Source organism: Ochlerotatus camptorhynchus, unplaced genomic scaffold (genome assembly GCF_037179485.1).
Source record: "Ochlerotatus camptorhynchus isolate MF236.1 unplaced genomic scaffold, CSIRO-AGI_Acam_v1.1 ptg000248l, whole genome shotgun sequence".
Taxonomy (NCBI): domain Eukaryota; kingdom Metazoa; phylum Arthropoda; class Insecta; order Diptera; family Culicidae; genus Ochlerotatus; species Ochlerotatus camptorhynchus.
Window position 1 is genome coordinate 3,701,925 of NW_027040738.1, and position 25,265 is coordinate 3,727,189.

General features: G+C 41.8%; 1 protein-coding gene across 1 annotated transcript in view; it reads left to right on the forward strand.

Moving 5' to 3' along the window:
* The first annotated feature begins 2,256 nt into the window (after positions 1-2,256).
* Positions 2,257-25,265, forward strand: part of LOC135704817 (uncharacterized) — a 191,730-nt gene continuing 168,721 nt past the window's right edge. Inside the window, exon 1 of the mRNA XM_065226335.1 lies at positions 2,257-2,798. Coding sequence (XP_065082407.1) covers positions 2,711-2,798 — 88 coding nt within the window. The 5' untranslated portion in view covers positions 2,257-2,710. The remainder of the gene's footprint in view (positions 2,799-25,265) is intronic.

A 25,265-nucleotide genomic window follows, 5' to 3' on the forward strand; every position in this document is an offset into this window, starting at 1 on the left:
CTGGAGGGTCTTTTCGATTTTTTTTAAAAAGGACGCGAACTCGTTGACGGTCGAAACAGAAGTGAAGTATGATTTTATTCCAATTATTTTCCTTTGGTTTGTTTTCCGTCGATCTTGTTTTCCGTGCTGAGCACCAATGCTACCGACGTGCCAGGAAGGCAGCTCCTCCCACACCTAGACCTTACCTTCCGACCCATCAACTCATGAACCGGGGACCAACGGCTTTACTTCCCTTCCGAAGGAAGGCGTGATCAGAGATGTTATGCCTCAGAACATCCCGGCGGCGCCGACTGGGATTGAACCCAGGCCTGCTGGGGTGAGAGGCAATCACGCTTACCACTACACCACCGGCGCCGCTATTTCAATTATGAGTTAAGTACAAAATGCAAACTAAGCATTGGCTACTCGTTGACAACAGCTTGAATTCCTCACGGGTTGAATGCCTCGATGTGGTGCAGCGTCAGCGTATCGCAGGTGCTCGGTCGTCCGGTTTGCTATATTGATGATTTGGTGGATTGGGTGTTAACTACTCCCCCTTTGAAATGTTGAGCCTCCTGGGTCAACGACTGATAGAAATGTAGGTGTCAGCAAGTGTCGGTGGTTGATATATGTAATGTAGCGGAAGAGCCTGTGGTTTTTCGTTCGGTGTACTAATGTTGATTGAAGCGGTTTGTTGACGTGCCTTAACGAAGATATAGAATTCAATTAAGATGATCAATGTTGTGGTGAACGATAATCCTCCCCACAATGACCATGATGTTACATCTGCCTTTGTCTGCAGGTATCCCAATTTGTTAATGTTTTCTAAATGAAGTTGATGTATTCTGTTAATGTTAACAGTTTCGTATGTTTGAATTCTGGATAGGTTTAGGTGAGTTGATGGCGTGAAGAACGGTTGTTCTACGACTCGGATTATTGCGTTCGTAAAAGTGTAGTTTTGAAAGGCAATAGAACAGTTTTCATAAACGATCAGATATGAGCCTTGTAGGTGTCTGTTCGTAGCTCCGCAGGTGTTGCGTAATGTATCGTTTACATCGTTCAAAACTACTGTAGTGGTTCCCATCTCAATGACTGGAATGTGATTGAAGACAGCTTCGAATGAACAGTTGCTTGTCCATGGTTGTCGTGCGTCCCAATTTTGTGAAGCATATTGTACCATGAGTCAGGCATTTTACCCCGCTTTCATTTTAGAATCGATTTAAAAAATGCCTTGAAATTTATGAAAACCATCGTTTTGGAGTTAGAAATCACTCGATCTTTGTACTCACTAAGAAATAACTAATTTTACACGTGACGGAATCCATCTTTGACATAAAAGATGCAACATAAACAAACATGTCATGTAATATTAGGTGCTCAGAGACTGAAAATTTTGTTGCTCAACGTGCTCAGAGACTGAAAATTTTGTTGCACAACGAACGTTTGAATAAGCTATATTTCACGTCTGTTATGACTCAAATTTATGTCAAAATTGACGCTCGTATGTGTGACTCTCAGAGCACCTACATTTACATGAATTTTTCTACTTTCTCCATTATTTTAGCTTCCATTCACCAGCAACTGACGACCTTTCTTGAACGGTGCGTTTTGCACCATCCTACCCCATATGATCCTCTACACGAATCGATCCAACTTTAAAGTAGACAAAATCGAATAGAAGCATCGAAAAGCTCTACGATATTTGCGACAGCAAAACATTCCCGGCAAATAAAAAGCACGGGAAACGCAATTCAGGACCGTAGTTAGCACCATAAAGCATTGCGCTTTGTTATACAGGTTACATTGTCGCTCGAAAAAAAAGGAAGAACGCCCGAATCACGGAAGGTTGCACAATACCTTCGCAGGAAGATTTCCATCATTCGTGATTTTTCATTTCTGTTTTATCACTTTCCTTCCTCTCCGATGTTGGACGGTTGTTTCGTTGCTGTTGTTGTTATTGTTACACGGAAAACACCCGAGAGCGATTACGGTCCATGTAGATCCTTTGCAATGACTTTCACTCCGCTAGAACTACCAGCAGCCGTCGTCACAGCCAGCCAGAAGAGTGAAAGTTGGCTCGTTCTCGGAGATTTTTGGTTTTTGGGAGAAAGCTCTCGCAGCATCCCTCGGACCGGAGCAGGCGTTACGTTCGATGACGATGATGGTCGATGATGGAGGATTCTCCCGAAACGTAACGGCTGCAAGGAAACCGGAGCACCGAACCTCGGCACAGCGAGCGGCTCAGTTGCAACCGAATCCTTGCGTATGACAGCCGTCGGTGTGTTGGTCCCGGTCGGTGGAATTGATATCGTCTTTGTTCGCCCGCTGTCTTCGTCTTGGTCGTCGTCGTCGTCGTCGTCGTTGTCGGTTGGGTTGGTGTCTTTGAGTTGAGAGATGACGGTGAGGTGGGTTGAATGAAGGAAAAGTACCACGCCCCAAGTGGAAGGAAGAAGTCCCTTATTTTTGCGGAATTTTCAACCGAGAAAATCATGAATGTCCTGAAAAATGAACGTGAATGGAGATGCTCACAGCTGTGAGTGAGTAGTAACAGCTGTCACTAGCAGGTGACGGAACCTTTTCCTGGTGGATAGGGGGGAATGGGGTTACTCGGAAAGGGGTGCCGCTGTGAATATTGTACATTTGCCTGTGATAAGTAACTAACCAGTTATGCTACTGTAGGAAGAAGGTGCTATACAAGTTGAAGTGAGCAGGAAGAAATAGTAAACGAGCCATGATCCTGAAGGGTGGTGGAGCGAATCGACGCTGGTGCTTCGATCCTTGGATGCTATTGTTGTGGATTGTTGCGCTCGCAGTGGAAGGTAAGGCTTTCGCACAAATTCACAAAATTCACGTCTCGGTGTTGATCCTTTTGCTTTATTCAGTCTTCAGTCACATACACACTTGCGATGTTTTGATAACTGGCAAATCCTTCGCAGAAGTATTGGTCTTTTGCTTCTCAGATCTGGTGGGGAGCCACCCCCTCGGCAAAGGATGATACAAGGATTAGCACTTTTTACAGGCGAGACCCAACCCCACGAATTGAAAATAAAAAAAAAGTGACTGGAAGTATCCTCATGTTGTCACGTTGTGGGAGCTGTTTTCTTTTCCGATGAAATGGTATCCATTTCTAAGCCTCCGTTCACTGGAAGAGGGGACGGCTTTGCCAGAATTCCCATGCTTTAATTTAGGAAATGAAAACAGCAGATCAAGTTGATCGGAAACGGGCGAGTGAAAGGTTGGTTCGGGTTTCCTGGAATGGTGGATTTATCCGGATTTGCGCCTATTTTTAGTGAAACCTCCTCCCCGGGGTGAAATGATGATTGCTTCTGGGCAAGGAAGCCTTTTTTATGGTGCCCTGGCGATTGATTACATGAGTAGGTCAGTTCGTTTGTTGTTTGGATTCCAACGAATAGTGGTCACCGGGTAAGTTGAATCCACTCTGGGGTATTGATCATACATGAGTGATTTTAAATTGGGCTTCCAGAAGGTCGCGTTTCACGAATTTGAGTGTCTGTAATGAACGTAATTGGTACACTCTAGCAGGCCAGTTTCGGAGCAAAATCCAATTGTGGTTACAAAGAGCTGGCACATCCGGAAACGTTTATTGGATTTCTAGCGGTTTATGGAACATGCATAAGCTTGCAACAGGACAATATCAAGCTGTATTCATCTAGCAGTGTTACTTTACCTTTCTTATACGTCTATTCAAGTGTATATTTTCCTATTGCTTTAATGATAAATGTGTAAACAAGTTACCTTTAATGTGTCCAGGAAAGAGATACTGGGAAGCTGACACACGTATGAGAAAATGGACGTGGAAATGAGGACGTAAAAAGCTTCGAAAAATTGGCTCACAGCAGCATTTGATCCCACAAACAGCGTTGCCAGATAAACCGCGCTGCCATGTATTTATACCCATTTTCAAACTTGATACCATTATACAGATTATTTTTTAGATTTTATACCGATTTATACCGATTTGTATAGTAATCAAATTGTTACCGCATCATTTCTATTATGCATAGTTAGACTATCCTCACGAAACGAACATGAAAAAGAAGCGCGCTTAGAACGAAAGGCTGGCAATGGATTTTCTCGTCGTTGTTTTGCTCACTCCTTTCAATGAAAGTATCATCGATTTTCGAGTTGAAACAAAACCTCATTATGGTATTCAATTCCTTTCACCGGCACTCTGTCACCGCACTTTCAATTTGTTTAATATGCGTTATGTTCCATTTTCGTTACTTATTTATAGATGGATGGACGATACATTAAACATATTACGAGTAATCTTCAAGTATTTTCACGTGAGAAATGCTTTAAATAATCATTTTCATTTTCCGTAATATAGCGTTTTTGATCTAATTTCCGTCGTACTAAGCACAACCCACGCTTTAACTCTCTTTCTTTCTAGTCCTAGGCAGGAAATATGACAGGTGGGCAGGAACTCATGGTCTCCCAGTGTTGGTGAGTTCTTTGCCGTTAATTTTTACGAAAAGTTACCTATTTTGCCATACAGAAATTCAAAACAAAAATTTATCTGCGGATTTGGACAGTTTTTGACCTATTTCATACGACCGGAAGGTGAATGCTGGTCACAAATGCTGTGCCAAAGATATCCTACGCAATTAATCAATCTTTGATGTGAATTTCACTAATAAACACGAGGAGCATTTCTTATAGCAAAACTTGCCATAACAAAATGGGCATGGTTCATTTTAGTAAAAAAAACTAACACTTCTTCCAACTGTGTCACCTTTCTATTTCCCGCCTAGCACTCAGTCATTCAAAACAAGGATTGGCTACCATCACTTTATACTCTCACGAGGCAGTGAATGATGAGGGAGTTGGCAGTTCATATTCATATGAAAATGACTCATTTAACCTGACTTTTTTGTGCACTGATCCAGACTTACTGGAAAAGTGACTATTTTTGAGAAGTGGTCATAGGGCTCTGCGTTTGAATAACATAAACTTTACAATTAAGAGCAAAGTGGACATTTTTCCACACCCTAAAGCAAGAGTTTCTAGAATTGGTTTTGGAAACTACACACTTCGAAAACTTCATGTAATTTTAAGTTTCCAGGAGCATTTACGAGAAAACGAATGGGAAGAATTATTGGAATCTCCCAACCTAGTCCACGATTTCAATGGCACCCCTACAATGGCACCCCCTGCTTTGCAGCAAAATAGATTAGATTTCGAAAACTCGTTGGAAATGGACGATAATGAACTGTAGTATTTAGTAAGATTTGACAGTTCGAATAAATTCTTTAGCAAATTCCGGTCCCTAACAAACAGATGTGACAGTCCACGTACGGCTTTGAGAATATATCGTGTAAAGTTGCGTAGTGGTGCATCAAACGAAAATCTAAGTGCATTGTTTAAAATAAGCCGACGGACACTTGAACGACTCCTCATCAAAGCCAGAGAATGTTTATTACTGGAATTTGTACCCAGGCATTTAGGATTTGATCATATTGACGGAGAAGACGTGGTGAGAAAAATCTCATGATCCCAGACGCAATACACGGAAACATGGATGTTCCACTGGAAATACGAAAAGCAATCGTTATCTGCGATGGCACGTACGTATGCATATTTTCAAAAAAGCAGCAACTTTTCTTTCCTGCGAAAATCGTACAGTCTTCATAAGAACGATAATCTATTGAAACCCTTTCTAATCGTTTGCGGTGATGGATACATAACTGAAGCAAATGGTCCTTATGCAGCTACAACGTTGGATGCAACAATTTCGAAAAATATGTTGCACAATGATGAAGGAGTTCTGAATTGGTTTCTTAGGTTAGGTGATGTTTTTATGTTGGACAGAGGATTTCGGGACGCTATGGAAGAACTGAGTTTATTCGGCTATGAAGCAGTGATACCACATTCCAAAAGCCGGAATCAAGACCAACTGACAACGGAGCAGGCCAATCAGTCACGGTTGGTTACCATATCTGTCGATGGGTGATTTAGGTAGTTAACGGACGATTCAAGCGAGATTTCAAGTTGTTCCGTCAAAGCTATATCAATGTGGTTATGTGGCATCTGTTTGAAGATTTCAGAGTGGCAGCAACCCTCATAAATGCGTTCCACCCACCTGTTGCGAACAACGCATGGGCTCTCGACTTTCTTGATATCATTAATGAAAGAATCAACCTGCCCAATCGATTGTCTGAATACGTCATAAACAAATATTTGAACAGGCAGCGAGCAACTTTTTTGCTAATGTCTTGGGATCTACCAGAGTTCCACGATTTAGCAGAAATATTTGGTTGCTAAGATGCAGGATTCATTCTCGACATGCTGGATCACGAAAATATTATAGTTACATTCTTGTTGGTCGAGAGAGGCAATAGGTAATACTTATTACTCATACATTTCTGGTAAAAGAACACTATGATGTTGCGCACATATTATGACTGTAGTATGGTTTTTAATATACGCAAGATTCCAGCATAACTTTAATCATACTGCTCAATTTTTAGATAATATAACAACAATCTTACTATCATTTTTCAAATATCTGGGAATTACAATATTATATTTTACCTTCTTACATCAAAATAAAATAAAATATTTTTCTTTATGCTTTTTCTTCATTTGCAGCTGAAAAATCTTTTGAAGAACTACCATTAATGTTTTTTTAATTAACACTAAACTTCCACAATATTTGACGTCCTACTGATTCTTATAAATGTTATATATGATTGCTTTAAATCAACCAATATCCACAAATGATTTGACCAGCCAACATCCAACATAATAACATTTAATAAGTGTGTTCTTGTAACGTATGTTAACATAATTTCACGAGATGAACTACCCGAGGGCTAAAAATATCGCTAATGAAGATTTAAAAAAATGTTTAAAAAAATAATGATTTAATCAGTTTACTAACTCCAGGTAATAAAACAGGTTGACACATGTGAGACATTATTATTATTTTCAATACATATGGTAAAAAACTAAAACACCTCAAATTCGTTTAGAATATATGGAACAACTTTATCTTGTCTTAAATAGACCTTTCAAATGAGATATATGTCATTCGTGTACATCACAGGACCAGATTTGCCCAATCTCCTTTGAATGAATTTGGTTATGATATGGTTTTACGGGAGAATTTTTAATTTTGTATGAGAAACGGAAACGAAACGAATCTATTCATTTGCATGTCAAAAATTAAAAATAGCTTAATTTTGATTATTAAAAAATAAGTAATACTTCGCCGTAGAAATAATGATTGAGAAATAAAGTGAGTGAAGTGCTGAACAAGCTTGCAAATGCTCATTACAGCTACAATGCTATTTTTCGGATAATATTTTTAATAATAATTCTTATTAACAAGATGCAAGAAGAGATGGTAAAGTGTGTGTGTGACACATAAAACATGTCAATTTAGCTTTCAGAGTGTCACAATAGCGAATAGCTATAACGATGAGCAACGCGATGAGTGAGCAATCAGCGATCATAAAATCGCTAGTTGTGACATTCTTAAAGCAAAATTGACAAATTTTATATGTCATACACAAACTTTACCACCTCTTCTTGCATCTTAAAAATAAAAATTATCATTATAGTATCTCAATTAAATTATCATTATAGTATCTGAAGTTTTGAAGTTATGTTTATATGATTTAAATAAGTGCTTTCTGGATAAAAATATACCACAAATAAACCATAACATAGGGGAAATGGCTCTTATGTTGGCCTTTGGTTCTAGGATAGGGCCCATCGCTGGAAATCTGCTATTTATTCATTTTATTTAGATGAACACGTCATTGGGACAGTGCTAATGGATATTTTTGGTCGCTTTTGAAAATTTAGTAAATTGCCGAGTTTATGTATGGGCCCAAATTAGGGGAATTTAGGCCGACATTACCAATTTTGACTTAGGAAGCATTACTGGCTCTAAAATGGAATTTTTACAGAAATCATTAATTGACATGATTTCTGATATACTTAAATCTAACTCCATGTTTGATGCTATTCAAACTGGAGTAAAATTTGCAAATAATATTGTCATGACTTTAAAATTCAGTAATGGATTTTAAAGCATTAAACATTTTAAATTGGAATGCTCGATCTCTTAAAGATAATGAAGACGAGCTATTTAACTTTTTGAGAGTTCATAACGTGCATATTGCCGTTATAACTGAAACGTTCCTTAAACCTGCCCATAAGGTTAAGAAGGACGCAAATTATTTGATTTATAGAAATGATCGTCTTGATGGACCCTGTGGTGGCGTTGCCATCATTTTTCATAGACGAAACAAACATAAAATTCTTTCTTGATTTGAAACCAAAGGATTAGTATTTTCCATTTAATTCCACTACTTTATTTGCTTATCCTTGACAGATACGCGTATTTCGTCTACAATGTGCAGACTTCTTCAGTGTCTTGTACTAATACTCGACTGAAGAAAAACATCGCATTTACCGAATATATATTAACACAGGTACATTTTCACTTAGAAACTAGGTAAACTTAAATTTAATTTTCTATAGGAACAGGTACTCCGCTGCTTACTCGTTGATGTGTCCTAGGTAGTAACTTGAAAAGCCATTTGTGTCCGTTTCCTTGATCCCTGTTGAGTAAAGTTGAATTACGTTGTTTGTTGATCTCGAGGCTTTCTGCAACATCCAATTTCCATGGTGTAGATACGGTTCGTAAAATCGTTATGTCCTCCGTCGATAGTTGGTGGTCCTCTGTGAAGATGTGAAACGTTCCTTAAACCTGACCATAAGGTTAAGAAGGACGCAAATTATTTGATTTATAGAAATGATCGTCTTGATGGACCCTGTGGTGGCGTTGCCATCATTATTCATAGACGAATCAAACATAAAATTCTTTCTTCATTTGAAACTAAAGTTTTTGAAACTTTGGGAGTTTCTGTTGAAACAAAATTTGGACAACTTACGTTTATAGCAGCCTATTTGCCATTCCAATGCGCAGGCCAGCAAAAGAATTTTCTCAAGGGTGACCTCCAGAAACTTACCCGTCAGAGGTCTAAATTCTTCATTATTGGTGATTTTAATGCAATGCTGCGCTCATGGAATAATGCTCAAAGCAATTCCAATGGTAATATTCTGTTTGATGATTGTTCTGCAGGTTATTACACTATTCAATATCCAAACAGCCCAACATGCTTTTCTTCTGCAAGAAATCCCTCCACTATTGATTTGGTCTTAACTGATTCATGTCAACTTTGTAGCCAATTGGTTACCCATGCTGACTTCGGTTCTGATCACCTTCCAGTAACTTTTGAAATATCCCAAGAAATAATTTGTAATCCCAACAGCCCTACTTTCAATTACCATAGAGCTGATTGGGAGCAGTATCGAACATTTATGGAATATAACTTCGATCCAAACATTCCTTTGCAAACCAAAGATGAAATTAATTATGCTCTTGAATCTCAGACTACTTCTATAGTTGAGGCAGGAGCTGCCTCAGTACCAAAATGCGAGGTTAAATTCGATTCAATTATAATAGACGACGATCTTCAGCTCTTGATCCGTCTTAAAAATGTCCGTAGGAGACAATATCAAAGAACACGCGATCCAGCCATGAAGGTTATCTGGCGGGATTTGCGAAAACAAATTAAAAAGCGATTCTCTGCCCTGAGGAACAAAACTTTTGAAAATAATGTTTATAAATTAGACCCGAGTTCCAAACCCTTTTGGAAACTCACAAAAATTTTGAAAAAACCTCAAAAGACTAAAGAAGGTGGTAAAATTTTGATCACAAATTTGGAAAAAGCTCAGAAACTTGCTAAGTAATTCGAGAGTTCCCATAATTTCAGTTTGTGTCTTACTAGTCCTATTGAGAATCAGGTTGCTCGGGATTTTCTGAATATTTTCTCTCGGGAAAATATTTTTGATGATTCCTGGGGGACTGATTTGGACGAAGTAAGGTCTATAACTAAAAAGTTTCAAAATATGAAAGCTCCAGGTGATGATGGAATTTTCTATATCCTCATCAAAAAACTTCCAGAGAGTACCTTGTGTTTCTTGGGTAAAATTATTTAACAGATGTTTCCATTTGGCATACTTTCCTGATAAATGGAAAAATGCAAAAGTAGTTACAATTTTGAAGCCGGATAAAAATCCAGCTGAAGCTTCTAGTTACCGCCTAATAAGTTTGCTTTCTTCAATGAGTAAACTTTTTGAAAAGATAATTTTAAATAGAATGATGTTTCACATCAATACGAACTCAATTTTTGCAGATGAGCAGTTTGGATTTCGCCATGGGCATTCAACTACTCATCAACTCTTAAGAGTTACCAATTTAATTCGTTCAAACAAATCTGAAGGCCACTCAACTGGAGTTGCTCTTCTAGATATAGAAAAAGCATTCGACAGTGTTTGGCATGAAGGTTTGATTGCTAAATTGAAATAGTTTAATTTTCCACTTTACATTATGAAATTAGTTCAAAATTATTTAACTGACAGAACTCTGCAGGTAAATTATCAAAATTCCAAATCTAATCTACTACCTGTTAGAGCAGGAGTTTCTCAGGGTAGCATTCTTGGGCCTATATTGTATAACATTTTCACTTCGGACCTTCCTGATTTGCCTCAGGGTAGCCACAAATCTTTGTTCGCTGATGACACAGCCATTTCCGCTAAAGGAAGAAGTCTTCGTGTTATTTGCAGCAGACTTCAGAAAAGTTTAGATATTTTCTCTTCTTATTTACAAAAATGGAAGATTTCTCCCAACGCTTCCAAAACTCAACTTATAATATTTCCACATAAGCCCAGAGCTTCCTTTTTGAAACCTAGTAGTAGTCACATAGTCACTATGAACGGAGTTCCAATTTCCTGGTCAAACCAAGTGAAATATCTTGGATTAATACTTGACCAAAAATTAACTTTTAAAGATCACATTGAGGGCATTCAAGCTAAATGTAACAAATATATAAAATGTTTGTATCCTCTTATAAACAGGAAATCCAAACTTTGCCTGACGAATAAACTTCTAATATTTAAACAAGTTTTTAGACCGGCCATGCTTTACGCTGTGCCAATATGGTCTTGTTGTTGCACTACCAGGAAAAAAGCACTTCAAAGGATTAGCTGAGCCAGCAGTGTTGGACAGACGTGTCACCCGTAAGCAGCTTTCCAGCGAACATAGCTTGAGCGACCATCCGTCTCACCTCTAATGGTTCGATTTCCAGGAGACGGCAACGCTTCTCGTACGGTGGCAAGTTTATTGGGTCACGCCAGTTGAGGAAACGCAGAGCATATCTCACAAACTTGCGTTGAACGGATTCAATTCTAACGATCCAGCTAGCATGGATCAGCATAGTGACCTGAGGCATAGCGGGTCACGAAACTCGTCGAAAATTTTGAAAATATTGCCCAATTGTCGATTAGCTCTGGAGATGATGTCATTGCAGTGGATTCTGAAAGTGAGTCTGCAGTCCAAGGTAACGCCGAGATCCTTTATGTGCTCTACACGAGCAAGACAGCGTCCGTAGAGTACATAGTCAAACATGATTGGTTCGATTTTTCGGTGATAGGAAATAATGTTACATTTTTCGATGCTTAGACTCATCACATTTCTTGAGCACCAGTCAGCAAAAATACCTAACATATTCTGGAGATCCCAACAGTCCAAGAGACTATTAATAATTTTGTAGATTTTCGTACCGTCTGCAACGCGGCATCCAGATGGTATCAGAAAGGCGACGTCGCTTAAAAAGATCGAAAACAGTAGCGGTCCTAGGTTACTGCCCTGCGGAACACCCGAGTTGTTTGAGAAAACATCCGATTCCGACGCGCCAATCTTAACCCGTACATAGCGATTCACCAAGTAAGATCTGAACCAATCCACAGCCGTTGACGAGACGCCAAGTATCTCCAGCTTGGCCAGCAAGATATTATGGTCCACCGTGTCAAATGCAGCTTTTAGATCCATATACGCAGCACGGAGCGCTTCGGGTAAAAGCCGTGTTGTTCTGTATCGATATAATTTTTGCAACACGCGAACAGAGCATCATTTACGATAATCTCGAACAGTTTTGAGCAGGCACACAGGGAGGTGATTCCACGATAATTTGCGACATTCCGTTTATCTCCTTTTTTGTAGACTGGGAACAGATAAGAATGTTTCCAGCGGCAGGGGAACTCACATTGCTGTGCCGAGAGATTGAATAGCCTCGCAAGTGGAAGGCAGAGATTGGCTACACAACGTTTTAGAACTGATGACGGAATGCCGTCAGGTCCGGCGGCGAACGAGAGCTTCAGTTTACGTGTTGCGGCTATCACCATGTCTTCTGAAATGCGCGGAATATCGAAACTAAACACATCACGTGGCATCCCAACTGTAGCATCCAGCACTTGTGCCGGCGAAGCGGAAAAATCGTGGAACACTTGCCTGAAATGACGAGCAAACAAGTCGCCTTTTTCTCTTTCGCTATTAGCCGAGTCGTTCCCGAGAAACATGGAACAAGGCAACCCGGATTCCTTCCGTTTGGAGTTGACAAGCGACCAAAAACTTGTCGGATTCGTGCGAAGGTTCGCTTCCGTGCGTCTCACGTGTCGATTATAGAGAAAACGATTGTTATTTCGATAACTACGACTCGCAAAATTGAACAGTCGTTTGTAGTACGGCGAGCGAGAGTTACAATACTTTCGTGTTACAATACTTAATGGAATACTAATATTATAAGCAGTGGTAGAACGGAAGGTGAGCTAAAGCCACGGCCCCTGACTGGGAGGGGACCCAAGCTCAGAGACATCAATCATATCCTTCTCAATAATATATTTCAAGAAATTAATCGTTGGTTAGTTTTCTATTTGTATCGAACACTAAAGCTTTGAAAACTTTAAACTAATAAACCATACAAGTTGATATCATGAAAAGAAAAAGACAAAAACTCTCTCATATACTATCAGATCACAGAAGAACATCATGGCAGTTGTGCCGGTAGTGTGGCCAAAATTTCTAAAGCCGTGGGCATATTTTCAACAGCTCTGTGGTCTTGGACAAAGTTTTTCGGTTTACAAAACACCAAGTTTTTAAGATTTCTGTTTAGCTCTTGTTCCCACCGGGTTTCTTGGGAAAAGTTGTGCATTCAATAACATTGGAAAATGCTACCCAAGACATCAAAGACCTACGGTGTGTTTTTTTACTATTGCACTATGACTAGAAATTCATTTCGTTTGTTTTTGTATGTATGCAAGTTAAGACCTGGAGGGTCTTTTCGAATTTTTAAAAAAGGACGCGAACTCGTTGACGGTCGAAACAGAAGTGAAGTATGATTTTATTTCAATTATGAGTTAAGTACAAAATGCAAACTAAGCAGCGGCTACTCGTTGACAACAGCTTGAATTTTCCACGGGTTGAATGCCTCGATGTGGTGCAGCGTCAGCGTACCGCAGGTGCTCGGTCGTCCGGTGTGCTATATTGATGATTTGGTGGATCGGGTGTTAACTTGCATATAAAGGAACTCACTCATTGTTGCAGGGCACAGCCATTAGACAGCGGACTGTCCACTTCGTATGACTCGATCAAGTACGATACCTGGTTGTATTCAATTTACCATTGAATGAATGGCCAACACGAGGCTGGACCCGTATTCAGAGCCACTTACGCGTGATCCATGGGAGCAAGAAGAATCTCCTTCCAATGATAAAAAATTTCCAACCCGATCCAGAACAAGCCATCATACACAGCAAAAAAATAATGTTGATATCACATCAAAGTGGATACACTTCAATCGTGTCGAAAGTATGGTGTAATATTACTTGTCAAAAAGGACAAAGGTATTATTCGGATTTCTTCAGGAATTATTCTTTGGAATCACCGTTCGCTAACAGCTGAACAAAGCTAAAACAAATTTATATATATAGATTTTAGTTAACATAATTAGATTTTAAATCACTTACAATTAAGTTTCCAATCCGTCTCCCTCTTGCAAATGGATCTCGCTTTACTTTAGTGCAGATCGACAGATCGATTCCTGTAAACTAATCGTGTATCTTCACACTTTATATCTTAGGTTTGGTAACCTAATGCTGACACTAATCGACCGGACTTGTGCTATAATTATTCTAACTAATTTTCAATTAATTAAGATTTTATTTCACCGTTATACTATTTAGAGGAATAATAATTTAATAAACCCACGCTACCTCGTTCGGTGAATAATAATTGTTTTTTGTTTGTTTTGATTACGGTCTTACGTATGCGCTTTCTTGTTCATGCTGCTCCGAGTTGCCAGTATTGCTGGGGTTCTCCTTCGAACCAACACCGCACTCTCTGGTATGGATCGCACGTTGAGCCTAGTGGTGTTCATCGGAACACACCCCGGCCCGTGATCCTGGTGCAGTAGTCATCTCTGGAACAGTGTCACCATCACTGATCTCCATCAGAGCGAGCTTCGCAACAGCCCGCTTCAATACACCACTGTTGGTTCGAACCCACGCTTGTCGAAGTCTTCCATCACCGGCTACGATTGGCTGCTCCACAATTCCCCGTATCCAGCACTTTCGTTTGTCTCCGTCGACTATGTAGACTAGACCGCCAACCTTCAGATTTTTGGCCTCTCCGAACCACTTCTTTCGTTGACTAATCGACGGCACGTATTCCTTTATCCACCTGTTCCACATCTCGTTGGCTAACTGCTGCGATCTCTTGAACGAGTCCCGTAGAGCTTCAGCTGGGTGTACCGGAGGTAGCACCGATAGTGGTTCATTCGGTGAACTGCCCCGAAGAAAATGGTTAGGGCTAAGTGTTTCCACATTATCAGTTCCTTGGCTCACGTACGTAAGGGGCCGAGAATTTATAATGTCTTCAGCTTCAGCGATCGAGGTGAGCAAGATTTCCTCAGTCAAACGCCTTCCATCAACAATCGCTACCAGTACTTTCTTCACGGACCTCACGAGTCTTTCCCAAACTCCCCCCATGTAGGGAGAGGCAGGTGGATTGAACGTCCACTTTGTTCGAGCCGACGTGAACTCATCGGCTCATTCTTGATCTATGCTGTGAATCTTGTCCACTATATCCTTGCTTGAACCTCTTAGATTTGTCCCGTTGTCCGAAAAAATTTCCTTCGGTGGACCACGTCGATCAACGAATCGGCGAATTGCCATCAAACAGGACTGCGTAATTAACGAATGAGCTACCCCGAGATGAATTGATCTGACGACCAAACATGTGAATAAAACTAGCCACCTCTTCTCACTGCGACGGCCAACTGTGACTACGAACGGCCCAAAATCATCCACGCCCACGTAGCTAAAGGGTCTGAAAAATGGAGTTAGTCTTTGTACCGGTAGTGCCGCCATTCGAGGGTTTTGTGGACGGTTTTTGTTAATCCTGCACCATAGACAGTCACTAGCTACCCTAGTAATTACTGCTCCTACCGCCTGTATGAAAAACCTTTGCCGCAACGCAACTCATTCTTCACTGTCTCTCGATATCCATGACCGAATCGTTCGTGATAGTGTTGAACGATCTTCATTGTAACTGCATGTTGTTTCGTCAGCACTATGGGAAAACGAAGGTCGAACGATAGGAACTCAGCGCGTTCCACTCGGCTCTCCATCCGCAGAATTCCGTCTTCATCGATGAGAGGTGTCAGCCTGTATAGAAAGCTCGATTTTTCGATCTGCAATCTATGCTCCGCGGCCACGTTCGTATTTTTTGTTAATACTTTCACCTCTTCACCGAAGCATTCAGCTTGTGCCATCTTGATTAAGCTTCGCTCTGCCTTCTCGTACTCGACCTGCTTCAATGGCATTTGTTGCACTGGAAAGTTTCTGGGTTTGATTATCTTCGCTTGCTTATCCGTAGCCTTTAGTGTTTCGATCGACAAACCGTTCATCTTTGCACGACAGTTGGATATAAATCTGAAGGCAGTAGCTATCGTGCGTGCGAACCAAAACGGTCCACATAGAGATGCGGAGAACTTCGATAGCTGGCGCAAGTAGCTGCACGTCATGTACCAATAAATGCGCTTTCAATTCCTCCTGCGTAGTCGACGACAATGTCTTCTGCTTCGGCCAATTTTCCTCATCTCGGTATAGAAACTCGGGTCCTGTAAACCATTGACTGTCCGAGTTCAACTCGGGATCTCTGGTCCACTTAGTTAATTGGTCTGCTACGTTTAGCTTCGTAGGGACCCAGCGCCACTCACATAGCTTGGTAAGCGTAAGGATCTCCCCGATGCGTAATCCGACGAACTCCTTGTACCTTCGCAATTCGGAAATAATCCAGGACAATACGGTTGTGGAGTCAGTCCAGAAAAACTGTCGTCTAATCTGGAATGAATGATTGCTTCGCACCGTTTTTGCTAAACGCGCTCCTAATACTGCAGCTTGTAGTTGAAGGCGTGGTATGGACATGGGACGGACAAATCTTGTATTAACATCCGCCCGTACACCGTAAATGGTGGACCAAGAGGGTCGAACATTGACATCCCCGAGCTCAACACATTCTTTTTGGAGGGTCTACCAATCCCTTGTAGCATAGATTGATATTCGTCACGAGTTGCCGTAGAGAAAGAGAGGACATCGTCCTTCGGATCCCACACAATGCCAAGGACGCGTTCGGTCATTGTCTCCTTATCTTGATGAAAATGTACAGCAGACGTCGCCGAGTGTTCCCCCATCGCTTCCAAGAATCTTGGGGAGTTAGACACCCAATTTCTGATGTGGAAACCTCCACGAGAATGGATTAGTTTTACTTCATTAGCAATCTTGATTGCTTCTTCCACTGAATCTAAACTATCGTAGTAATCATCTACGTAGTGTTTCTCGATCACTGCAGCTGAAGCTTTTGGAAATTCGTGCTCGAACTGCACCGCGTTCAAATTTTTAATGAATTTTGCAGAGCATGTGGAGCACGTTGCTCCAAATGTCCCTACGTCCATTATGTAAATTTCAGGAGGGCTGGTCGGGTCACGTCGGAAGAGAAAACTTTGGAACTTCTTATCAGCTGCTCGTATCCGAAACTGGTGGTACAACTCTTGGATGTCACCACCGAATGCCACGCTTCTTTCACGGAACTTACTGATTACCGATTGGAGTGGAACCAGTAGATCAGGGCCTGTTAGTAGTTCCGTGTTCAACGATATGCCATTGACGGATGCTCTCGCGTCCCATACGAGGCGCACTTTCCCTGGTTTTCGAGGGTTGAGCACCACGTTCAAGGGAAGATACCAGACGTTTCCATCTGCCATCTCCGCCAAATCTTCGATAGTAGCCTTGTGCGCATAACCTTTTACCAGGTAATCGGTAATCTGTTGAAGGACCTTCGATCGAAGTTCCGGATTACGTTCTAATTTTCTGTCTAAAGCTTTCAGTCGTGACATCGCCATTGGATAGCTATCCGGAAACCTTCGCTCTTCTTGTCGCCATAGCAATCCGGTTTCGTACCGGTCATCAACTCGTACTGTCGTTGCTTGCATAATGCTTCGAGCTCGTGCGTCTTCGGCTGATACTGCAACTGATGTTACTGAGGAATCATCCAACAGGAACTGGCTACGCATAACGTCGTGAAGGTCTTGGTTGCTCAACGGTTTCAATGAGTGGAAGTTGACTCTGACGTCTGATACTACGGGTCAACTCTGTTGAGGGCCGTAAATCGTCCACCCCAGCTTGGATTTCACGCCGATTGGCTCCCCAGGTGAGCCAACTCGCGATTCTAGAGGAGCGAATACGTCCAAGTTGTCCAAGAATAATCCTTGGTTCTTCGAGCCCATAGCTCACAGCGGGAATATTGTGTAGATGTGGGTACTTTCCAGCTATCTTTTCGTACTGCAAACTTTGTTTCGGTAGTTTTAACTCAGCAACAGTGCGAACATCCTTCAACGGCAATCTTTCGTTTGGGCCCCGTGCAGAAATCCTTAAATTGACTCTTTTGGACGAATCTTCGAACCTCTTGACGTTTCCGGTCCACGTAACAACCAGCGGTTCCACATGACCTCGGACATCTAACTCCCTAGCCACCTCATCTTCAACAAGAGTAGACGACGATCCTTCATCTAAGAATGCCAGAATATCTAGTGCGTAGTCCTGGAAGTACAGGGTAACTGGTACCATACGGAAGATAACGCTACGATTCAGTACACCATACGTATTGCACACAATATCCATAAGCTGCATAGATCATTCGGCGCGTTGCAGCAGGGGATGGTGATTGCCTTGACATCCGTTTATATTGCAGTGAATCTTAAAGTTGCAGCGAATTTTTCCGTGGTTATTGAGACATTGAGCGCAGAGTTTGTGTTGCTCCACGACCTTCAGTCTGTCTGCCAAGGTGCTTTTCTTGAAGTCGGCACAGAAACGCAGTTTGTGATCCGTTCGCTTACAAACGAAGCACGGCTTGGCAATTTTAGATGCTGTTGGAGATTCAGATTTACCGGAAGTGGTGTTGTGCACGTGCATAAACTCTTTCCGCTTTGGTTTGCCTTTTACAGATTGCTGTGTATCGCGGGAGTCGCCCAGAAAGAGTGTTGAAAATTCTGATACCTCGGAGGCGTCGGCTACGATGTCGTTCATGAAATCTGTGAAGATTCTCAGAGGAGTACCACTCTTGCTCCGCTTAAAACGGACCCAGTCCATTTTGTAATTCGACGGTAACTTCTCGACCAGCTCTTGAAATAACATAGTATTATTGAGGTGGTCCGTTAGTTTGGCGGCCTCCAAGTGATCACACAGCTGCTTCACTGTTATCCTGAACTGCATGAAAGTTTCAAGGCGATCGACTCTCGGCGCTTGTGTATTTCGGACCTTCGTTAGAAGCGTCTTAAGAAGTTTCTCCGGTCTGCCAAAAACGCGACGAAGATGACATCCGGAACAGACTCTGGAAGGATCAGCCGGCTCCGGACAACTTCGAGAGCATCGCCCTGAAGGCAATCTTGAAGCCGTTTTAGGTTATCTAAATTGGAGAAGCCACAAGCCTTGGTGGTGTATTCATAACAACTGATGAACATTGGCCACTTCTCTGATTCGCCCTTGAAAACCGGCAAATTCTTGGACACAGTCTGTCGGGCTGCCAACTGTTCCTGAGATAACTTCGTCGGCTGCCGACGTGTAGAGTTCTGCTGTGGTCGATTTCCTCCTGGGGCTTGCAACTTCGATTTCGCTAGAATCCGTTCGATCAACTCACAATCCTCACGAGATAGGCCGAGATCGTCGCCTTTAGAACGATTCTCTGACTCTTCCAGCTCGTCCTTTTCTTCTTCTTCCGGTTCTTCTCCTTCGTCATCGTCGACTTCATCATCATCTAATTTTTCCGCCACCGGATCGGGAAATTTTGGTGTTGCTCCACTTCGACTTTGCTCCTGCTGCTTCAACCAGAACTGAACCTTCTTCTCGGACGACATTTCCTTCTCACACTTCAATTTGTTGCCTTCAGCCGCGCCATATGGTTCGGACAGATTTTCTACGATGACCTTCTTCGCGTCTTGAAACTGCTCGTGCATCTTCTTACGCTCACTAGCGAACTTGGCTTCTTATTCCTGCTGTCTCTGCAGCATCTCCCGTTCCTCCTTCAGTTGTTGCTGTTTCATATCTTGCAGCAGCTTCTTTTCGAGGAACTCCTTCTCCTTCTGCCTCCGCTTTTCCAGAAGAACACATTCTATCTCGAGGCGCTTTTCTCGCAGAATCATCTCATCCTCCAAAGCCTTCTCCTTTGCGCGCTGTTCTTCCTCCATCTGGCGTATTGCATCGTTCAGACCTATGGTCGAGTCCGAAATAGATGTTCCACCTTCGCTTTTGGACTTCGAGCTCCCTTTCTTGCTTCCGGTCTTTTTCGGTGCTTTCGGTACCTGGAGTTCATTGCTGCACTTGTCACAACTCCAATCTGCGTCCTTTATAACGTCCGTCACTCCAACCCAGGAGAAATGAACCCACAATTGGCAAGTATCGCACTGTACCATGTCGCTTGTTTGGTTCGACTTCCTGCATTTCATGCAATCTCCCACGGTCGAGTCCATCCTTTGAGGTAATAAATTCTTTGATTTTTATTCGGATTTCTTCAGAAATTCGACAGTGAGCATGCATAAGGGCGAATACGCGATGATCGATTCTCTTCATCGGTTTTTTCTTTGCATTGCTACAGCTAAGCGAAACAATTTTCTAGAATGTGTTTAATGCCGAGTAGTAACAGGTTGTATTGGCTATCAAAAGCAAAAGCAAACGCACCGAGAAACGTTAAATCTAGCGAGTTATTAACAAAAGAGAAAATCGACGAAGAGAATCGATCATCGCGTATAGGCCCTTATGCATGCTCACTGTCGAATTATTCTTTGGAATCACTATTTGCTAACAGCTAAAAGCTAAAACAAATTTATATTTATAGATTTTAGTTAACATAATTAGATTTTTAATCACTTACAATTAAGTTTCCAATCCGTCTCCCTCTTGCAAATGGATCTCGCTTTACTTTAGTGCAGATCGACAGATCGATTCCTGTAAACTAATCGTGTATCTTCACACTTTATATCTTAGGTTAGGTAACCTTTTATTCTAACTTATTTTCAATAAATTAAGATTTTATTTCACCGTTATACTATTTAGAGGAATAATAATTTAATAAACCCACGCTACCTCGTTCGGTGAGTAATAATTGTTTTTTGTTTGTTTTGATTACGGTCTTACGTATGCGCTTTCTTGTTCATGCTGCTCCGAGTTGCCAGTATTGCTGGGGTTCTCCTTCGAACCAACACCGCACTCTCTGGTAGGGATCGCGCGTTGAGCCTAGTGGTGTTCATCGGAACAGGTACCATTAATGCAGTGCATGAACTGATATTACACTGCTTTTACTGCATTTGTTTTTTTTTGTGCCCATAAAAATTACATGAGATTTTCGACATGATTGCAGTGCTGCTCTTGGATGTAATATTAAAATTTATTGTTTGCTGTGTACGAGAGGATGTCCCAATGAGTGGGGAGAAGAGCCCACCTTGTATTCACGAAATGTTGGCAACAGGGAGTTGGCAATTCCGCTCTCCCCATCCAAATCGCTCCAATCAGGCATAGAAAGCTCTCAATTAATAACTGTGGAATTGCATCTAAGATGAGAACTTACAAAACACTCACTACCGAAGAGTCAAAAAACAAAAAAAAAAAGAAGAAGAATACCTTCAGCGTGACAAATAACCACAACGCCGAGCCCGTCCCCAAATGTTGATCTAGTTGGCAATAAGAATCCACCCAAAATTCCACTGTTTCTATGCATTCCCTGCGCCTTTTCAGGCAAGGCTGTACCTGCTGAGCTTAAGCAGTTCGGTGCATACCACTTGCACTACAAATGTGTTTTCTAGCGCAAATTGTATAACTAAGCACCGTTGCCAATGTTCCACGATTTAACATACTAGCTTTCATCGGGCTACCCAGAAAACTATCCAAGTCTCCCGTCGCAACAGGGGACCGCGCTGTCTTTCACAGTTACTAAAATTAGCATCCATTAGCAGCCACTAACCAGAAAGTTCAATTCCCTGGGAAACTTTAAACATCCCACACAATTCCGAGCATCTCAGAGCTGAACCTGGGGGAAAAATGTATCGATGAGACCACTCAAAAAGGCAACAACTCCCGGCAATCATGGTCCGTGAAGGAGCAGCAGCAGCAGCAGACTTGGATCCTTGTTCCGTGTCAAGATGAGCACCCTCTCGATAAGGCTAGAGAGATTTCGACAACAACGACGACGACGATGATGATGGGTGGGTTCGGCAGCGCGTGTAAAGTGCTTAAAAGCATTACTGATGGAATGGAGTTGGGTAAACCTCGAACCCGAATCGAACCCTGCCGGGAGGAAGGAGGTGTGGGGAAAGTTCTTCTCAGGCAGTCAAAAGTTTCAATCTATTTTAATTTAGTCCGCCTGGAGACTAAGGCGGACTCGCAAGGAAATGGACCTTGAAGGCATTCGATGGGGGTGGGAGGGGTGAAATTGATGGAGAGGTCTGAGCAAGAGTAGACCATCTCTAGCCCGGGAGGGTCCCCCTTTGGCCCGGTTGATGTTCCGGATCGAAAAGTTTCCCTTTTAAATTGCATTATTTTATCTGCGGCTTCGTCGATGGGGACGTGTTTGTGTTTTAGTACGGCCAACAAATTCGTGTTTGCATGAATTGTTATCCCAGGCCCGGGAGGCGATTGAAGTGGGACGAATGGAAGTGGGTGACTTGTTTCGAAGGTTGTTTCGGCTGATTAATGAAAATAACCACAGGATGATGGTCTTCGGTTGAAAGGAAGATGAGTCACCGAGCAGAGGGAAATTAGAATAATCAAAAACGTGCCTCTAAGGGGCTAACGATGGAAGGCGGTTTCGATTGAAAAGCTTGTTGATCTTATACCGCTGCTTGCTGCGTTCGGTGATCTATCATATCAAGTCAGATTCCAGTTTGCCGTTGTTGAGAAATGACTTGATTTAGTCGCATAACAGATTCCTTAGTTTGTAGAAACCATCAAAATCTTCGTGGCTGTTGTGAATTTTCCCTTAAATTTGACACTTCGAAAATAAATTAAAATGTTCGAAACTCCATCTGATGTTGATCGATCGATTTGTGAGAAGGTGTTTGTCAAAATTGATTCCTTGGTAAAATTTCACCAAATACAACACAACGCTAGTCCAAAAAGCTTCGCTTGTAAATTAACTTTTCAAACAAACGAATGTATGGCGGTGAAATTTTAAATTGAAAAAGGCTTCGGTTGTCTTAAGAGACGTCATTCACGAATGCTTTGTCTCCTACATTTCATTTTACCACTTCGAATTTTCACGAGCTCACTACTAACGACCTACTTACTGTAAGCCACCGAAATCGAGTTGAATTTCCAGATCTACATGGCTTCCGGATGATGAGATTTGTATCCCTCAAAACACGATGCTATGCAGAACAGATAAGGCTTCACCAAAATCCTTATCCTTAACATGAAGCTGAAACAATACCCATCACATCAAATCATCAACAAAACCACATCTGAAGCTGAAGACAGCTATCGATATTACAAATCACGTTATTCACAAACAACCAAACAAAGTGTGCCATCCAATTTTGTCGAAACGCATTTCCATAGTAATGCCACCCACACGTACACACGCACACCCACATCATACGCATTATTCGTTCGTTCGGTCGGTCGCTCGCTCGCATTCCCTGAATTACATGCCATTGTTCCATTCCGTCACATCTTCAATCCTATCCCAATATGGATCGAAACGAGAAAAAAAAATGCCAAAATACCCACCATCAAAAGCAGGGATCCGAATTTTGCTACGCAACCCCACGAACATGAACGGAGTGAGGCCAAAGTTGTCAGTCGGGGCCGCCCGGGAGGTTGAAGTGAGTTATTCCACTCGTGTCACTTTCCCACCCACACGCCCGTGCAAACCGGATACTGTCAGGCGTTATTGCTTCCCCGTCGTCGTCGTCGTCGTCGTCGTCGTCGTTGGAGGTTGTTATTTTGGTATGTTTTGTGTTCAAGTGAACGTGTTTGTTTTGCTGTTTTCTCACCTTTTCGTAAAAAAAAAAAAACTTTAGACTCGATTCGATTCCCAGGATGAATTAGGGCCGGCGTAAGTCGAATGCTGATGTGATGATGTATTTTTCTGATTTATTGTGTTTTGTGAAAACAAAGGAAATGTTATCAACTTCTGCAAACAAAACTTGACAGTAGTTGTATAGCGCAGATCGGTCTTTGCTTATTATGTTTCCTAAAGGGATTGTTCGTAAAAAGTGACACACAAAAATCTATAAAATTAAGGGCAATTAGTTCAAAGTGTTCTGTTTACATCATGTACCACGTTTCGTTTCAATCCATGAAGATTTTCACGTCCTGTTGCATTGGTGCGATTTGCTCTCACATGTTAGTGAAAATCCGAAGCAGGCGTTGAAACGGTTGACGTTTTCTATTTCACTCGCTTCGTTGTCGTTCGCGACAGCCTGTTTGTATTTGTACTCTAATGCTCTACCGTCATCTCTCTTATACAAAACAAACGGTTGAGCAAAATTCGGGCAAAACGAAAATTATCAAATAACTATCATATGGAAGGGGTAAGTCACTGAGCACAGTGTGCCGAAAGTAGATTCTGCACAGCTTGGGCGCATCCATCGGCACACCTTCGGCACAGTCTCGTAGGCATTGGATTGATCATTAAATAAAATGGGAGTCCTGCTGGACAGATGTCATTGAAGTTGTTCACAACATTCACTGTGTATTTCAGAAACATTTGTACTCTATCTCTCTCTCTAATTGAATATACTAGGGGAACTCAGACCAGCAATTCACTTATCGGTTCACATTTAAATTTGAAATGTAGGCTTCCAAGGGCTGTCGATTGCTATCGATGCTGGTCAAGTCTTTCAGTTACTACGCAAATGGAGTGTACTGCGAACCGAAACGCAAGAAAAATTTTGATGGATTGGATTGGATTGGATTTGGATGCAGTGGTGGCGGTTGGATATGGGAAACGCAAATGAGAAGATTACTGGCTAATCAAGAACTCCTGGTCCAACAACTGGGGCAACGATAGATATGCTTTGATGGCGGTGAAGGGTAACATCTGTGGTCTTACCACCGATGCGACGTATGTAAATTTGAAGTGAGAGTTCTGTTCAAATTAGAGTAGTTTTATTTTCGAATATGTGTCATCTTATACGAGATGGAATAAATTGTTTTCGATTTTTGTAACATAAAACCAAAAATTTAGGTTGAGTGGAAGCAACAAAAATTCCGTGTGATTGTTCCGTGAAAAGTAGCTCGGTATTGTTCAAGTGAGTTTGGTTTGGTAGATGACCAATTGACCTAGTGCTGGAGATTTGCTGCTGTAATGTAGGGTTCTTACAAGGTTACATTCTGTCACTCCCAAGCCGTTGCATCAACATAACATTTTTCGATCGAATTCTCCCGGAACTCCAACCCGATGACAACACTGAACGTCTCAGCTTGGGATCCTCCCTCTTGGCATAACCCATTCCGACGTCGAAAACCTCCGAGAGCTTCTTGCCAAGAATCATCACCGTCAGCAGTTCCTCTTCTAGATTGAGCAGAAAGGTGTAGTGCTTCTGAATCGTTTCCGTTAGTGGTCAGCGGATGACGTTGGAGCAATAGGACTTGTAACTGAACTTCAAGCTGTTATTGTCACTCTACCAGCTAATCCAAAAACATAAAGCAACCAACGATACAGACAAAACGGTTGCTACGACTACCATGACAAACTCGCTCTTTAACATAACTCGATCCGAGTGGTAGAAGGATAATGATATATTGCTTGCCTGCTTTGTTGCAATATACACGGATGAGGACATAGCTTGATATGAATCGAG